The sequence below is a fragment of the Maniola jurtina genome, chromosome 13, assembly GCF_905333055.1.
Source record: "Maniola jurtina chromosome 13, ilManJurt1.1, whole genome shotgun sequence".
NCBI lineage: Eukaryota > Metazoa > Arthropoda > Insecta > Lepidoptera > Nymphalidae > Maniola > Maniola jurtina.
Genome location: NC_060041.1, coordinates 5,617,863 through 5,637,235, shown reverse-complemented (window position 1 = coordinate 5,637,235; position 19,373 = coordinate 5,617,863). Strand labels below are relative to the sequence as shown.

The following is a 19,373-nucleotide window of genomic DNA, read 5'->3' as shown; positions in this document are numbered from 1 at the left end:
TATAGTTTTATTCAGTCTGCCTGTCTGTCTGTTTGTGTGTTAGGTGTAACTATATCGTTCAGGCCACTTCAAGAGATGCTGGGGATGACCAAGTCACTAATCTTGAACCGAGTCATCAGCCTCAAGTACAAGCTAAAGGGACACAGTCAGATCTTGGCTACGGAATGTCCCGGGACTGTGTTACTCAAGATTACATCAACGTGGAACCATTTCTCCGAAGGCCCATTTGTTATCAATAAACAAATTATATTATATATTTTATCTGGGAGTTTTCTTTCCCTCTTGATTTACCTACTCTATTGATCCTCAAGTCGGGGAACGATGATGATAACAAGGTTTTAACCCATTTTGGGGTTCCTTAATAAAATAAGGAACGCTTATAGTTTTATTCACTCTGCTTGTCTGTCCGTTTTGCATGTTAGATATAACTACATCATACAGGCCACTTCAAGAGATGCTGGGGGTGACCAAGTCACTAATCTTGAAAGGGGTCATCAGCCTCAAGTACAAGCTAAAGGGACACAGTCAGATCATGGCCACGGAATGCCCCGGGACCGCGTTACTCAAAATTATATCAATGTGGGACCATTTCTCCGAAGGACCATTTGTTATCAATAAACAATAATATTATTTATTTTATCTGGAAGTTTTCTTTCCCTCTTGATTTACTTACTCTATTGATCCCCAAGTCGGGGAACGATGATGATAACAAGGTTTTAACCCATTTTGGGGTTCCTTAATAAAATAAGGAACGCTTATAGTTTTATTCACTCTGCTTGTCTGTCCGTTTTGCATGTTAGATATAACTACATCATACAGGCCACTTCAAGAGATGCTGGGGGTGACCAAGTCACTAATCTTGAAAGGGGTCATCAGCCTCAAGTACAAGCTAAAGGGACACAGTCAGATCATGGCCACGGAATGCCCCGGGACCGCGTTACTCAAAATTATATCAATGTGGGACCATTTCTCCGAAGGACCATTTGTTATCAATAAACAATAATATTATTTATTTTATCTGGAAGTTTTCTTTCCCTCTTGATTTACTTACTCTATTGATCCCCAAGTCGGGGAACGATGATGATAACAAGGTTTTAACCCATTTTGGGGTTCCTTAATAAAATAAGGAACGCTTATAGTTTTATTCACTCTGCTTGTCTGTCCGTTTTGCATGTTAGATATAACTACATCATACAGGCCACTTCAAGAGATGCTGGGGGTGACCAAGTCACTAATCTTGAAAGGGGTCATCAGCCTCAAGTACAAGCTAAAGGGACACAGTCAGATCATGGCCACGGAATGCCCCGGGACCGCGTTACTCAAAATTATATCAATGTGGGACCATTTCTCCGAAGGACCATTTGTTATCAATAAACAATAATATTATTTATTTTATCTGGAAGTTTTCTTTCCCTCTTGATTTACTTACTCTATTGATCCCCAAGTCGGCGTAAGATGATGATAACAAGGCTTTAACCCATTTTGAGGTTCCTTGATAAAATAAGGAACCCTTATAGTTTTGTTCAAACAATAATATTATATTTATCTGGGAGTTTTCTTTTCCTATTTGCCTACTCTTTTGATTTGGCAAAGTCGGGGTAGCAAAGTTTTAAATCTATTTTTAAGGTTCCGTAAAAACACCCCTTACAGTCTCATTTATTGTTTTCGTTCATTCTCAGATCGCCGGTTATCTCGAAAATTTGAGCAAATAGATTCTCATAGTACTAATTATTAATTTCCACTCGCATGAGAGATATTATGTGTATAATAATATGTACTAGTAGGTAGGTACCTACTTGTTCATACTAACCATTGATATACTAACGGTTATTTAAATATACGTTGTCAACAAATTGCTGCGATGACGATAAAGAATCATAATAATTACGAAGGCAAATAAAGGTCTAAGTACAATCATATTTTACTCGTGTAGTACAATGGAAGGTTTTAGAATGCATTTAAATGCAATACTATATTTGTTTTTATCACATCTGTTTATAGGGCAGTACAGTCGAGGTGAAAATTGTACCTATATATTTTTTCTTTTACGTAGGAGTAGGTATGATAATAACATGATAGTACATTTGAGAAAATGCATTTAAGCTGCGATTCCTTATGCAAGTGACGTTACAAGATGCAATTTGTATGCAGCTAGGGCAGTGGAAACGTAAACCTGTACGTCAGCTGCAGATTGCGTGTAAGTAGGTCTTGAACATGTAAGTATAACGCACAACTGCAAGTGCAATGCAAGTGACAAGCTAACGCTCACTTGAAAGTTCTGGCGCGAAACGCTTGCAAGTAATGTAACCTTGCACGCAAAGTGCAAGTAAATTGCACGCACGTGACGTCATAATATCTGCACGCAATAACTTGGATAATGGAAACGCGAAATGAAAATATTTTGATCAATATACTTGTATTTTAACATTGTGAAAGTTTGTTCGTTTGTTGGTCTGTCCTGTAATCACGCTGCAATAGAGCCACGGATCAACGTCATTTTTTGCATGAGTGACCTTACATTTTATCCCGGTATGTGAAACAGAAATTCCACGGCATTCTTCAAAACCTAAATCCACACGGGTGCAATAGCTTGTATTAAACAAATATTTGAATTTTTTCAGCTTTATTGAAAAAACATGTTTTACTTATCGTGTACATTTTTTTACTATTTTTATTCAAGAAAGAAAAGATGAAGGATCAAAACGAGGTGGCTTGCGGTTCAGCTCCTTGGGATCAAAATATCCATGTAGGTGATGTAGGTAAATTAATATAGTCACTTATTAGGACTCTACCATCCGTTCGGAAAGTAGATTTTACATCAAATAATATGGTCACTTATTATGACTCTACCATCCGTTAGGAAAGTAGATTTTACTGGGCTGAGCGGGCAAAAACTTAGCAATTAGGCACCTACTTTTTTTAAAGGAGTTATTTCAGTGTATTGGGAATTGGGTTCGTCCATCATAGGACAATTAAATACGTACGACAGAGGTAATTAGTTTGTTAAAAATATTATTATCTAAGTTTTGTTTACCTACTGTTTGTTCAAAAATAATAAATAATATGTTTATGACCTCTTCCAATCAGATAATCGCGTGCGTTAGATTATTAGATACAATTAACACGTAGGCTAGTGATATGAAAATCAACAAAAGGAAAAAAACCAGTGTAAAAACAATGTACATTGTTTACCTAACTACACTGACATTGTACCCTCACATTACTGTCGCATGACCTCTAAATGAATTAAAAATTAAAAATGCACAGTGAGGTCGTGACTATTAGGTACCTTGCTCTTCCAAATGCTATTAGAAAATTCTTCAGCGGAGCGATTCGCTAACTCAGTGTCTTACAATAAATGATAGCCACTAAACACATTATTAATCCATTGAAGGTTTTCTACGAAACAATATTTTAATATCATCCAGTGAAGCAGCAATGTAGATTATAGAACCAACCGACCTCGGTGGCTATCATTCAGTGTTAGATACTGAGTTAGCGACTCACCAAGCTTTATTCTCTATCCCGTAGGGGTTCAGAAAAATTTCCTTGTCTACAGACAAGACATCTTTTGTGGATAATGTACCTATAAAGGGAACTTTTGTTCACACTTTCAGCTTTCTAAGTCCAAAGGGTTGAGCTGGGCGTAGATGAGTCACAAAATCGGAAGTCGGTATAATTTTACCTAAAACTATAACAGTCAGACTATAATATAACCATTGCTAATCACCACAAAACGATGACGACCCACGTGAGCCGACATCAAATCAAACGTGATTCCTCATAGGTATACCTAAGGATAATTTAGTTTATATTCATCATTTTGCCAGTTATTAATTACAACTGGCTGTTTGAAAAAAAAAAAAAACGATTTCTTCCTCTTTCCGTCCTTCTTTAGGTCAATTGTTTTCCTTCTTCCTACATTATCCTTAATAATTTATGGTCCTTTTTGTTATTCCACGAGTAATGTGGCTAGTTACTAGCTGGTACTTTATTTTGACCATGGTTACAGAAAATCGACACGCCGTTACTTATTTTAGTTTGAACATAATAATATACGAGTATACCTACAGTCTTATTCATAAAAATCCCTTATTATAGGTTTAAAACGTTCATTAGCTAAAATGCTCATTAGGCCTATTAAACGTTCCATAACTTTCTTTATTCATAAAGGTTCAATAAACCTCTCACAACTAAATTCTCGCTATAGGCTAGTTTCGCTTTGTTATGTTGTCGTTCTGATGAATTCATAGACAAAATTGCAAAAAAACTGGGCTCTACACAGAGAAGTGACGCAGGTGTGACATTTGTTTTCGGTCAATTGTCTGAGTTCTGGAGGATGGTTAGGTATTATCGTTCGGAGTTTTGTTCCGATTTATTTAATTAAAAATGGAAACAGGAAGGAATTTAGAAATTAGCGTTAGATTTTATTATACTATTTAAAAAAAACATGTATTAGGTAAAAGTATGTATTAGATACAGTACCTGGACATTCATGGAATAAAATCCTTTTTTTTTTAAATTGAAAATATTACAATAAAACATAAAGCTAGCCTTATCTAATTACTATACAATGCTCACTGCTTACTATACATTACTCATGCCCGTGTGGAATGGTGCCAAGAATACTGGCTGCATTTCCACGCTTGACAGCCAGGCTGATCCGTTGCGCAAAAAATGAGCCAGCCCTTTTTTTTACCCAAATCCTTCTCGGTTTATGTAGTTAGGTACTGAGCTGCATCACCGCCATATTTCTTACGTTAGAAGAAATCACATACCTATGTAAAGCAATGATTACATGAAAAGAAACTTCGAAATTAAGTAGGAACTTTTAGGTACCTACTTCACGACGTCCGTCCCTAGCATGTTGTGGCAGTTTAAAACTTGCAACTCTAGTTAATTACCACAGCTTTTCGAATCCAGAATAAATAACGTACAAAATAATAATAATTACAATGCAATGACACTAGAATCAACCAAAACAAAATAACCTCACTTCAATCTTGCATATCAAACAAATTATCAGCTGTTAAGACAAGACGGCGGCCATGTTGTTCTTAAATAAGGGTTTATAGTAGGGTTCAGCCTGTTATAAGTTATGGAGCCGTTATTGAACACTTTTAGCACTATTGAACGTTTATGAATAATGTTTCAATTGAGAACTTTGCTTATAACAAGCTAATAAAGCTTCTACAAATTTTTATGAATAAGACTTTGTCTATACTAATATTATAAAGAGGAAACCTTTGTATTTTTGTATGTTTGTATTGAATAGGCTCAAAAACTACTGGACCGATTTCAAAATTTCTTTTACTATTACTTAGAGGGATTCTTCCGAATCCGTATAGGCTATATTTTATCCCGGAAAATAGATAGGATTTTTCGTGGTAGTGAAAATTGTGGAGTAAGGCGTCGAAAAAACTGCCGTACGTTAACGATTCTCGCGAACGCTGCCTAAATGGTTAGAGATGTATGGTTGACTTCTATAGAAAAGTTGTAGAACTCAATAATGCCTACAAAAAAGTCCGCGATAGTATAAACCAAACATTTATATTTTAGCCATTATAACCACTTTTCCATACAATAAAAGTAATTAAAATTATTAGCCTATGTTTATTGATCATATTATTATCGTCAAATACTAATCCTTATCCAAATAAACTATTTATTGAGATAGGCTACTTTTTATCCCGGAAAATCAAAGAGTTCCCACGGGATTTCGAAAAACCTAAATCCACGCGGGCGAAGCCGCGAGCATCGGCTAGTAACATATAAGTAGATTTGATGAAAATATTTTAAGTGAAACAAAGGTTGTTTCATATAATTACTCGAATAGGTAGGTTCTCGAAGTCTCAGATTCCACTTTTTCGAATCGGAGTTATCTCAAATTGTTCCGAACATTTCTGTTCGTTTTTCTTATTTTTATTTTCCACTCCAGATTTTTCAATAGCTACAATGAAAGAATTAAAAATTCTCCTGCTGTTTTGCATGCCTATTTAATATTTATAGACATTATCGCTTCCTGGATCGAAAAATCGCAGTGATCTACGAGTTGGCTTGGTCAATAATCCCACAATGTTATCAGGTAGTTTACGTAACTAATAATCGGAATTTTAATTCTTTTTTATACTACAGTTACTATTTGAATGCGAAATAAAGAATACAAAAACTCTTCTAAATAATTTGGTAAAATCATATAAATTAATGCCTATCTTCATATCTAGCTTCTTTATAGAGATAACAAAGAAAAATATTATGAAATAATAGAAACTAAATAATATGGAGATACAGATAATATTATGAGTAGTGATTTGTATCATCATATTATTATTGTAAAACTAATCACTATAGCCAATTTTGATAAAATATTGTGATCTATAGGTAGTGACAATCAAAATCGTAACAGACCTAGTGATTATAAAGTTTTTATTGGAAATTAGCCACCTTCCGTTACGATGTCGTCATATTAATATTAATAAAACTACAAAAACTTTAGGTATGCAGGTAGGTACCTATACAAGCTTTATCAAACTTACGTTTGTATGGGCAAAACGGGTTTAATGCTTGTTTTAAGCCGCTCTAAAGTTTTTTATAGTAGGTAAGTAAATGTTCTTCATAAAGTTCAACACCACTTCATTAATAGGTATATAAAAAATCAAGATAACTAGTGTTTCGCCGCGAACTAAGACCTTACATTAGGTACAGTATCCAATAAGTTAGTTTTAACTATATATTTAATAGTTGTTAACTTTTGACATTAGATACAAAAAGTTGAAAACTAAAACCCGACTGCGATCGTCTTAATAAACGCTGAAATGTTAGAGTAAAATTGTTTTTCTGTCGCTTGGTTATTAAACGGACGGACGGACAAATAGCGCTAAACAGGTAGAGATATGACCTCTGCGCTCTTTTTGTATGGCCAACAATTATTTTCTCAGCAAGCGGTCACTAAACCTGCTAAATCGTTTAAAAATTTAAAATAATAAAACAGTAGATAGGTACCTATCTTATAACTAGCTGTTTTTTTTGTTTATACATATTTTTTTTAAAGAATATTAGCCATTTGAATCATGACTAACATTCCCCTTTCCCCTCCGACTAAGCATTTAAAGCTTGTGCTAGGAGTGGGTACGACAATAGTGCAACGGGTGGGGTTCGAACTGCCGATCTTTTGGATTTCAGTCCGCTCCGATAACCGTTGAGCTATTGAGGCTTTATATTTATTGATAAATGATATACCATATACACATATCACTGTTATATACATAGTTACCTAAGTACTTCATATTTAACATAAGTGAAGTGACTTATTTTTGCAACAATTTACGAACTGCGGCCATTTTTACTCTGCTTTTGACTAAAATTAAAATTTTATAGGTAGGTTATTCTTTAAGAGTGTTGAACCGGTATGAGTTATTTTAAAGCTATTTTGCCCCCCTATATTTTATTAAACACTGCATTTATGTAAAACATTTATAAACTACTTTGTAGAATATTTCCTGTTTTATTAAATTGACAGACAACATTTTGCAATTTATTCATAGTTTATCTTTTATTGCCTAAAATACCAAAAGACTATTACTGAATTTTGGATTTCGTGTCATCTTTGACGTTCACTACATCAAAAGTTACTTGGTCGATTCTCACAAAGAAATATATTTACCAAAGAAAAGGTCCTGAACTAATAAGATGACAGAACCAAATCTTTCGTTTGGCATTTTTTACATTATAAAAATTCAAACAAAAAAGTCATAATTTCATAAAACTACAGACACATAAAACTGTCATTTAGGTGGGTTATTTATCTTCATTTATAAATAAAACTAAGTACTCATTAAAGAAGAACATATTGGCAATATATACAGAAAAAAAATCTAAATTTAATTAATATTTTTTTCCAAAAAATAATCTTGAAACACACTACAAAACCGTGCAACGAGCAATAGTAAATTGAACTAGGAAATTAGTACCGGCCGAGGCCTCTCCGAGAACGGACGTAACGCTTGTTTGCTTAGCAATTGTTATCGGATTATTTACGATTTACCTGAAATTGTAGTGCGACTATCACTTCTCAATACTAGGTATTTTTAATACTCGCTATTTTTTCTTAAAGATAGATAAAAACTTTTTGTATGTTTTTAAATTGTGTTTATATGATGCTGTAAGGAATTGCATTCCTAAATCCTGGTGATCCCTCGGGATTTTTAAAGGATCATCCGTTTAGATGTTTTTACGTGGTACAGAAATGCGTTGCATCCCGGGGACGTGCTATTACGGATAGGCTACTTTTGTCCTGGAAAATTAAAAGTTCCCACGGGATTTTTAGAAACCTAAATCCACGCGGGCGAAGCTGCGGGCATCAGCTAGTTAATAAATAAGTATTGCCTCGAGCAAATAGCTGCATTGGTATCTATTGTTCCCTTTCATTGAAAGGGAACAATTTAATTTTCAAAATTTGAAAAGATTGTAAAACGCGATTTCGGTAGAGAATAGATTAATGCCTATCAGAGCAGTGGCATTGATCTATATTTTTAATAACTTCTAAAAATTAAATTTTTAACTGTTTAAATTTTACATGGGTTTCACATTTATTTCAAAAGCTTTTATAAATTTGTAAAACTCAATACTCAAGGTTTCATTATACTGTTTGTGATAAGGAAAACCATGTTTTTTAAATAAACCGAAAGTTGAATTTTGTATAATTAGTTATTGACTAGAATAATAACTTTTCAGAATTAAATATTCTTAAAGGCTTATAGTTTTACAGTTATTACCGGCTGACAATGCTATATGCCAATACCCTTGCTATGTGTCCTAGCCGCTAAATAAAATTTTGATGATTCATCGTCCTTTTATGGCATTAGCGCGGTTTCTTGTATTCCATTATGATTTCTTTTTTTGCATTTGCATAATAGCATTAGTTTATTGTCTTTTACAGCATTAGTACGGTATTTTGTATTTAGATTTTGGTTGTATACATTGTACACTCTAGCATAACACCTGAAACAATAGGATAATTACTATCATTTGCACGTGGTCAACCCTCGTGGATCTTTATGATGGTTTTATTTTTGAATAAAACAATTCTTTATCCAACTAAGGGAGGACTGAGTTTTCGGCAGCTGTGTATAGTACGTGACAGGTCGAGATGGCAATCGAGGTATGAGGCGGGGGACGTTCTGCACACCCGCACGTCACCCGCGCTATCCCGCACCGGATTAGCCCAGGGATTGTGTGGGTGTGCGGGGCGTCCTCACTCTGATTGCCATCACAACCTGTCACGTGTTGTGTTGCGTATTTGTTTGTTTATTGGCTCATCGATTCACTTATTACTGCCAAACTGCACATTAAATTTTGATAAATGAGATCTCTCTTTGGATTAGCTTTACCATTCCGTATGTTAGAGGCTATATTGTCATATGTCATAAAATTTTCCGATATGTCATAAAAGAACTTATCATAATCAAAACGAATGTAAGAGATATAACCTACAAAACCCAAAAAGTATATCGAAATTGGTATTACCTACACAAGACATGAAAAAGAAATGTATATCAAGAAAAAATAAACTTGAAATAGATGGATCGAGTTCGATATCAAATCATAGCAGTTACTATGAAAATTTCGAATACATGTATATAATGATTTATACATATTCAAATATAAATCAATCATCTGCGGTGAAGTCTTTAAAAGTAGTTGGTAGGTTTTTGTACTTTCAGTTTTGAACTTTATCTTATTTTGTTTTTGTATCCTGCTGCTGACTCGCGTAGCAGTGCACTTATTTTTGATGAATAAATACCTACTCAAGTGTAACATCTGCATTTTTGTACCTGTTAATCCCTTTCATTGTACTGCCCATTGTTTTGCGCTTACGGTAAGTACGATTTAGTACTAACAATAAAATTTGAAAAGATTGTAAAGGACCATAAATAAGAAAAATTGCTCAATGTCTTTATGAGTATTAGTAGCATTGCATTATATTTTCGATAATATTGCAAATTAAATATTTAAGACTGTTTAAATTTTAGACGGATTTCACTTTTATTTTACCAGCCTTTATAAATATATATGTGAAAATTAATATAGTAGGTGTAATTATTTATACTGTACATGATAAGGGAACCATATTTTCGTAAATATGTATAAGGAAAGTTGAATTTTGTATAATTTCTTGACTCTCTTATACTTACACAAGTATATAAAAGATTAGTATTAAGTACTGACTACAATTATAAGTTTTATTCACTCGTACTTAATCTATAAAGACAATACACTGTTTTAAAAAACATCACTGTTTTAAAAAAAACGACAAACTAACACCACATACTTAAAAATATTGAAAAAATAATCCGTTTGAAAATCGTCTAGGATCAAAACGGTTTGTTATAAACTAAACTGAACTAGGTACGTCCGTTCACGGAAACAAACAAAGAACCTCGGGTAAACTTGCCAAGCAGGCTCATGCGTTAACGCTCTTAAGTAATATATCTTTCAAACCTCATTTAATTACAAGTTTGCCGATTATGGCAGGGATTTTTCTTAACTGCAAGTAACATAAATAATGGTCCAATTAAACTTTAAAAGAACAAAAATTTTGTACGTAAGTATAATTTAAATTCTCATAACACGTTTTTTCTCAATAGTATTTTCGCCTCGATTCATTCATGAAACGGCCGGGGATAAACCTGGGCGTGCAGCCGGCTATATACATAGCTACCTCCAAGTTTAATAGCTATAGTATGGTCACTACTGTCAAAGAATGGACGGTGAATTTATTTTTCTTGTCTTGTACTTATGCAGAATACAAAATTTTGCATTTGAATACCAAAACAGTAGAATATAACATATTCTGTGGTTTTAATATCATTGGGAAACGATCTCATATCGTTGTATAAACTTTCACGGGCCTAGGTAAGTTGGTTTTATTGTATGTTACATTCTTTATAAAAATAGATGTAAGTCTAGCGTATAATGCGAACTGATACTACACAGCTTAATGCTAGGCAATGTAGAGTGAATCTAAACAAATATTTTATATATTATTATATAGCGATTTTTGTCTGATTATATTTATGATCCAATTAACATTAAAAAAAATAGAATTTTTCAAAATATAGGATATATTTTGAATATTTAGATTCCAAATTAGGACCATTAAAATTCGTTTTTTTAAATCATTTTTTTAATATTAAGTGTACCTAGGCATAAAATTTTATTTCTTACTGACAGAAAGCCTTACTAATTTTAGTAGGTACGTAGGCAGATCAATAGTAAAGTAATGTACCTACTCAGTTTTTATCCATCTTAACTTCTTACGACACTTTTTGTTGCTATGTTTGAAGTCGAACAATAAATCTTTGATTTTCTAATTTTAACTCTAGTTAAAACCTATTCAGATTGACTATAGTTGTTAACGTTCTATATAGTTACACTATACGAGGTCAAATCGTAGGGTCTGTTAAAATAAAACGGTTGGCATTACTAAGTAGGTGCCTATACCTACTTACAAACTTAAGATCTATATAGTATACGAGTGAAACTATTTTAAACTAGCTGACGCCTGCGACTTCGTCCGCGTGGATTTAGGTTTTTCGAAATCCCGTGGGAACTCTTTGGTTTTCCGGGATAAAAAGTAGCCTATGTGCTAATCCAGGATATTACCTATCTCCATTCCGAATTTCAGCCAAATCCGTTCAGTGGTTTTTGCGTGAAGGAGTGACAAACATACGCACACACACACACACATACACACACACACACACACACACATACAAACTTTCGCCTTTATAATATTAGTGTGATAGTTTGTGTACCAACTATACAAAATCAAATATGAAAACATCTTTGATCGATTATGGAACTTATCAAGAAATAGTAAATATGTAAAAATCTCGAAACAAGCGCCACATCCACATGTAAATAATGTTGCAGACAAAAGACAAATACACTGTAAGTACTGAAAACATTAGATATGTAAGTGAAACTATTTAGAATAGTATACAAAATACAATACAACAGTATACAAAGGTATGGAAACGTTATAAACGTGATCGATAAGAAGATATCAAGAGATAGATTGTTAGTAATTTATACCTATAAAAATATCGAATCAAGAGACACGTGCGTCGTATCATACTAATTATTCGTAACTATTGTTTCACGTATGTAAATAATTTTGCAGGCAAAGAATTGGCCAAAGAATAACATAAAAACGTGAACTACCTTCCACAGTTAGCACCAGTGAAGTTTGAAATATAATTTGCGATGGTGTTGCTGAAATTCGTTATGTGTACGAACGTTTTGGCCGTCGCTGTGGGTGCGCCCGCACTATTTTCAAGTAAGTAACGAACTTAATATCTGCCATCATTATCATTATCATCAAAACACTGTCATCTCCTCTCAAAGTGAGAACATTTTTGGCCATAGTCCACCATCCTGACCGAGTGTGGATTGGCAGATTTGAACACTGTGGAGAACTTTCAGGCATGCAGGTATCCTCACGATGTTTTCTGAAATTAGTTTCGGAACAGAGGAGTGACATGAGACAGAGGAGTTCTTCTTATAATATTTAGTACATAATATATCGAAAATTCGAAATCTTGACTACAGGCTATAAGTTTCATGAACTACTATTAATACTCCTTCCAGGATAGCTCGCTTCTATCCTTTACTATAGACAGCATCGTCACTTATCACACAATGACAAAATCATGGGCCAACATCGCATAAAGAAATTATATACAGAGTATTTTTATTAATTTGATTAAATTGTTCCTCAGGAGATTTGGACAACGAAGTGATAACTTACGACTTTCCGTTTGTAACCCGAGCGCAATGGTCAGCTCGCACCGCAAAACAAAAGCTGCCTTTACCAACTCCAGCTCCCTACGTCGTCATCCACCACTCTTACACACCCCCTGCTTGCTACGACGGGCCACAGTGTAAACAGGCTATGAGGAGCATGCAAAACTTTCATATGGACGATCGGGGGTGGTGGGATATTGGATACAAGTCAGTTTGTCTAATTTATCATCTTTTTTTCGTCGTCATCGTCCTCTTATCCCTTTCAGATTGTGCATATTATTATTTTCATTGGTGGTAGACAATTTTTTTTTTATAATGATGTAAATGAAGTTGGCTTTTTTTTAGTTTATATTTTTCACATATGCTTTTAAAGTGTTCAACTTAACCCTTCTCGTCATAAATTAATATAACTTAGTAGTTTATGCTATAAATTATAACATAAACTACCTACTAATTTGTATCTTTTATTCCTAGTTTCGCTGTGGGAGCAGACGGTGCTGCCTACGAAGGTAGAGGGTGGGACATTCTTGGTGCTCATGCCCTACATTTCAATAATGTAAGCATTGGAATATGCCTTATTGGAGACTGGAGTAGTAAGTAATCCAACTTATTCAAGTATGTCCAGTTAGCTCTTGAGTAATTGAGTATTTAATATTAAGTATATGTACAGTGTCCAGAATGAAATCTATAAGAACGGATAGAGTTTATAACTTAAAGTTTTTATGAAAATTAACTGGTTTTACTAAACTATCGTAAGGCTAACTATGTTAATCGATGAAAAATTATTCTAATTTCCTCATTTCAGCTACTCTACCTCCGACAAGTCAACTAAAAACCGCTCAAGCATTAATAGCTGCTGGGGTAGAATTGGGATATTTAAAAGAAGATTACAAGTTGGTCGGTCATAGGCAAGTCCGTGACACGGAGTGCCCCGGGGTTGCGCTGTACAATGAAATCCAGACTTGGGACCACTACACACCTTTCCCAGCTTCGGTTGACGATTTACCAAAACTAGAAGAGCTTAAACATGTATGATTTAGTTATATATTTACTAGTTTAATATAGCTAATATTGACAAGTGTAAATTAAAAATTTATAACACCCCCGACCAGTGAAGGTTACAGTAACTAGAAAAGAGCTGATAACTTTCAAACGGCTGAACCGATTTTCTTGGAAGATAGCTAAGAACACTCTCGATCAAGCCACCTTTCAAACAAAAAAAACTACATTAAAATCGTTTCATTCGTTTAGGCGCTACGATGCCACAGACAGATACACAGATACACACGTCAAACTTATAACACCCCTTTTTTTGGGTCGGGGGTTAAAAATATCCATGACATCAGAGGCTATGATTATTTACTCGCAGATATATAATTTTATATAGTTAACCATTTGGTTTTTTGATAAATAATTCAATTCCATCAGAAATTTAAAAAACATATATATGTTACTTGTACCTATAGCATAGTGCGAGCATACTTTTTGTAATAATTAATTTATGTACCTATATCATTTTATTATGTATATTTACAGTTCCTATTATTATTATTTAGATTATACGACGTGATTATTTCAGTTTTTTACTACAATTTTGTTGGTAATTACTAGTAAAAGGCGTAAATATTATTAGTAGATGTTATATTTCTTAGGTGTAAGTAAAATAAAATAAAATTTACAAGTTATTTAATTATTAAATAATATCCTAAGGGCAAAGGTTGGTACCTACCTAACTAATACATCGGTACTTTCCCACAAAATGTGTAGGGCAATGTATATGTTATTGAACTTTAGCTATTATTTATTATCTGACTATGATAAATATTACTATTTGTGTAATAGTAGATGATGATTAAGTATAATATTTAAGCGCGTTGAGTAAATATTGGCCATTGTTTTAACGAAGTAATTATATTGGTACTTTATAGGTATAATAGTAAAAAACTGCAATTATAATGCCTACCTACATGTTTGTGGTCCTAGCATACCTCCGAAAGACACAAATAAATTCAAGTGAATAAATTTAATCATCCACTATTAAACAAGAAGGGCATGATACGTAAATCGAGCGGGACAAGGGCTACGCTTTGCATAATATTACTACGTTACGGGCGCGGTGGGAGTTAAGTGTAGCGTCTTTACGTAGTAAGGTAATAAATAGTATTCTTTGGTCTTCTATGTATAACTCAGTAACTCATTGCAACATTAGTGACATATTTTAGGGGTCAATTAATTACAGACGGCGAAACTTCGAAGAGTAAATGAAAATAAAATGGTAAAAAGAAATATATTTAGTAGATTATATTACCTTCCTACTTCCTAATAATTAGTACATTAGTAATATGTCTATGTATGTACCTAACTAATTTTAGTATTTTACTAATTATAAGTAGTAATGATTAATTTGTACAACACATCTTTATGTATACTAATAATATTTAACAGACAGAGAAATTAAAAAGTAACCATACTCAAATATTGAGGTATTCCCATATAAACGATTTCTTACAACTTGATGTGAGTGACGTAGGTATCAAGATGATTAGATTTTATACATAAATCGCAGGAAAACATCACAGTGTACTGACCTTAGACATCACACGATCGATGACTCATTAATTGTTCTGTTCAAGTTGTTAGGTTAAAATCCCTTTTATTTAAATAATTTTATAATTTTAATGTGTATAATCCACTAAATTTGTGTGATTTTAAAATAGTTAAGTGAGTAAATTATTATAAATCATAATTAAATTATAATTGAATGACAATTAAAATGGTTTATTATTAAACCAAGTTAAAACTATATCTTCTTATGTTGTTGATTTCAAACTACGGAATATAATATTATATATAAATATCGCTCACCCTACTTTTAAATGTCACTGTTCACACTTAGATGTAATATTAGCGATATTTATATATTTTATTATATTTCCGTAGTTTGAAGGTAACTTCAGGATTCTACTTAGGATGTGCATCGCAGTTCGGATGAGATCGAAACAGAATATTAGGTTGGTATGTAGCAGCTCGAGGTTTTTGGCATAAGCAGTGTTGACAGTTAATATAATAAAGGGTTGATAAAAAAGATAAAACCACATAATAAATGGAAATATTTTAATGACAAGATGATTTCACAAAAATAGTTATTTATTACAAATCATTTATAAATATATCATGATGGGTACATCATATAGTCACTATAATATCGCATTTATTTCTAAACATTTGTGACACGTAAAAGATTTAATGACGTTTTTATAAGTACATGAGATTTACACATACTTAGAAATATAGTAAATAGTTTCACATAAGTACATAAATTATACCAATATCACTTTACATAATAACATTCAACATAATATTCATTAAACTTAAGTAGGAACGACTATTCAAATTTCGTTCAACATAGCAAATTTTCCGATATAGTTTGCAATACAGGAACTACAGGATAAAATAATATTTTATCAGACTGATTAAACTAGTACCTAATAGGTATAACTGAAAAAAACTTCATTTAAATTAAGATTTCGATTTGATAATATAAATATGTAATAAGCAGTGATATACCTATTCAAATATAAGTATAGGCAGGTACCTTAAAACAAATCTTTAAATCACAATACTTATCAATGTAAGCATTCCAAACTTTGGTAAATATATTTCTTAGGATCAAGGCACATTGCAACAGAGTCGGAGTGCAGTGACGTGTCTTTTCTAAAACGTTCCAAACAAAGACTACAATATTATACTAGGTACAAGCTTTATCTCCAATACACATTGCTTATGTGCCTAACTGCAAGTGCTTGTGAAAATGTAAAAGAGACGACAACGAAGTACCTACTTAGATAATATAGAAACGCGCAAACGAGGAAATTTTTACTAGGTACTTGAGGATTATGAGTGGAATTGAAGTAGAACAAAAAACCCGTTACTGCACTTTTTGTGCCAATATGCCTCGAGCATTTATTTTAACAAGTGCGAAATAATAATGAAAAATGTATTCTATCTTATTTACTAGTTAGGTAGATAATACACACATTTAGTCAAAAACATTTAATATTAAATTTACATTAAATAATCTAATAGACATCTTTTTCAATATTTGATATCGCTCAGTGTTCATAACACAATTATATTGATAAAGCTTCAGTTGTGGACGTAGGCCTGTCTTGTTAATAAGTTTTCCATAAACTTGGCAGAGACTGCTTTCACTGTGATTCACATGTTCACGTGTAATAGTAGATACATTGACCTATTTTAAAAGATACTATGCCGTACCTCTTTCCATCCTAAACCCAAAACCGATGGATGGCTGAGGTCATATTATTATCTGATATCAACGTCGAATTCAGTTTTTCACAGACAGGTTTTGGATAGAAATCAATTATACGAGTAGGTACGATAAAATTAGATAATTTTAAATAATTTTTTTTCAAACTGAACAACAATGCCTAATATAGAAACATCAACGCAAGCCTTATAATATAAAATACAGTTGTAATAGATATACAATAACATACATAGCTTTAGTTTTGTATAAATGACAATAAGAGAATATAATGGCAATATATATAATGTAATAAAATATTTTTACTTTAAAAATCCATACTAATATTATAAATGCGAAAGTGTGTCTGTCTGTCTGCTACGTTTTCACGGCCCAACCGCTGAACCGATTTTAATGGGTACAGACTTGGGATACATCCCGGGGAAGGACATAGGCTACTATTTATCCCGGAAAATCAAAGAGTTCCTACTGGATAAAAAACCGATATCCACGCGGGCGAAGCCGCGGGCATTCCCTAGTTATATATAAATGCAGGTATCTATAGCAAAATATATAGAAATTGAGTATAATCTTCATAGAGCAATGGACTAAGGGGCGGACTTTGTCGTACGTCGTCGTATAAAAAATAAAAAAATAAGTATTAAATTAAAATTATTTAAAAATAAACCGGCAGTCGCCAAATTCCGTCCCCGAGCTTAATTTCATCCCCATCGGTATATCTTAATTCTTCGGTATATCTTATATCGTAATCGGTATATAAAATAATCATAATAGATCGGTAATCGGCATATCTTTTGTAAAAAAATGTTTTTACAAAAAGGGGACGTTATTTCAAAGTTGAAAATTCAAAATATTTTTATTCAATTAGACTTTTACAAGTTCTTTTGAATTGGGCGACTTTACCTTACAGTTTTGGCATCACTGCTACATTTTTAATTTTTGGGTCCAAATTTTCAAAAAACAATAGGTGCCCGGGTGGTCTACATATTAACGTTCGATTTTATTATTATTAATTAAAAAATATTATTTTTTATGAATGGTCAGCTGAACTTTACCGTTTCCATGGAAATGAGATATCAAATTTCATAAACTAAGTAGATATCTATTTCGTATGATTTCTTTATAGGAATGTTTTATGCCTATATTTATTTCTATAAAATAATAGAATCGATTGAACGTTTTCGATTAAATTATCATTTCTTTAGCCTAATGATTAGTACCTATGAAACTTTACTTAGATATTTTTTATTAAAACTGATAAAAAATCGAAACATACGCTTTTTCAAAAACAAACAGTCATTTTTAAGGAATGACAACATGTAGGTAGTCAATAGCTATTTCCAAGTATTTGATACAAATAGCATCATGATTCGTGTAACAATATTATAGGTAATTGTAGGTAAAATATAGAGTAACAAATTCATACCCAATAATTGGAAGCACAAGGTTTATCTTATAAAGCCTGGTGTACACGATTTATCAAAGATTTTTAATGTTTTAAAATTAATGTAGCTGACATGCACCTTAAAAATACTTGTACTTAAAAAAAATATATTTTTAGTTACAAATAGAATAGATTAATAAATTGTGTTAATCTATTACCTATTTAAATATTCAAAACGCTCGAAGACTGTACCTACCATATTTTTATTAATGGTACTTACGTCAATGACTTCTATACATACTACTGTAGTATACATAGAAGTCATTGACTTACGTTAGAGTTTATGATCTCAATAATTAATTTTTATCTCCATTGTTGGTTTCAACGTAGGTATAAATCACTAATATTTTATTGAAATTTTTGCAAATTTGAAATGTTTTATGTGTCATCATACCTACCTATCATTATTTTACCTATAAAACTGTCCCGTCCGTTGGAACTACTAAATATAATCAAAATAGAGTTAAAACATTTAGGTATTAGTTAAATAGATAATGATTTGCTGTGAGCCGATTAAATTACTAAATAAATAAATAAATTTCCTCATTCATACATATTTTATTTATTGACAGTGTAAATGAGACTTTACTTTGTATATGACCAATACATCATTATCTATGGTATAAAACAGGGGATTTACATGATAATTTAAAGAAAATTAAATCAATTGCGTGATTTACTTAGATATAGGTCGTATAGAATGCCCATAGCCATAATTTAAATAATCATTGTATTCTACAACATCTGATAATATTATACTCATGAGTAACGAAAGTATTTAATGTATATTAACAAGTATACACAATAACAAACTTTCCATACAACCATACAATC

The 19,373-nt window shown here is 32.5% G+C and overlaps 1 protein-coding gene and 1 long non-coding RNA gene across 2 annotated transcripts; one reads left to right on the top strand and one right to left on the bottom strand.

Moving 5' to 3' along the window:
* Positions 1 to 7,267: 7,267 nt before the first annotated feature.
* On the bottom strand, positions 7,268 to 17,387 carry LOC123870878. The gene is made up of 3 exons (XR_006797169.1): positions 16,403 to 17,387; positions 11,944 to 11,950; positions 7,268 to 7,280 (listed from the first exon to the last, which is right to left on the bottom strand). It is a non-coding gene; the product is annotated as an uncharacterized LOC123870878 (long non-coding RNA).
* Positions 10,730 to 14,488, top strand: LOC123870872 (peptidoglycan-recognition protein LB-like). The gene is made up of 6 exons (XM_045914356.1): positions 10,730 to 10,914; positions 12,185 to 12,340; positions 12,783 to 13,014; positions 13,282 to 13,400; positions 13,613 to 13,882; positions 14,136 to 14,488. The coding sequence occupies exons 2-5, from the start codon at positions 12,268 to 12,270 to the stop codon at positions 13,840 to 13,842; spliced, it is 654 nt and encodes a 217-aa protein (XP_045770312.1). The 5' UTR covers positions 10,730 to 10,914; positions 12,185 to 12,267; the 3' UTR covers positions 13,843 to 13,882; positions 14,136 to 14,488.
* Positions 17,388 to 19,373: the final 1,986 nt, after the last annotated feature.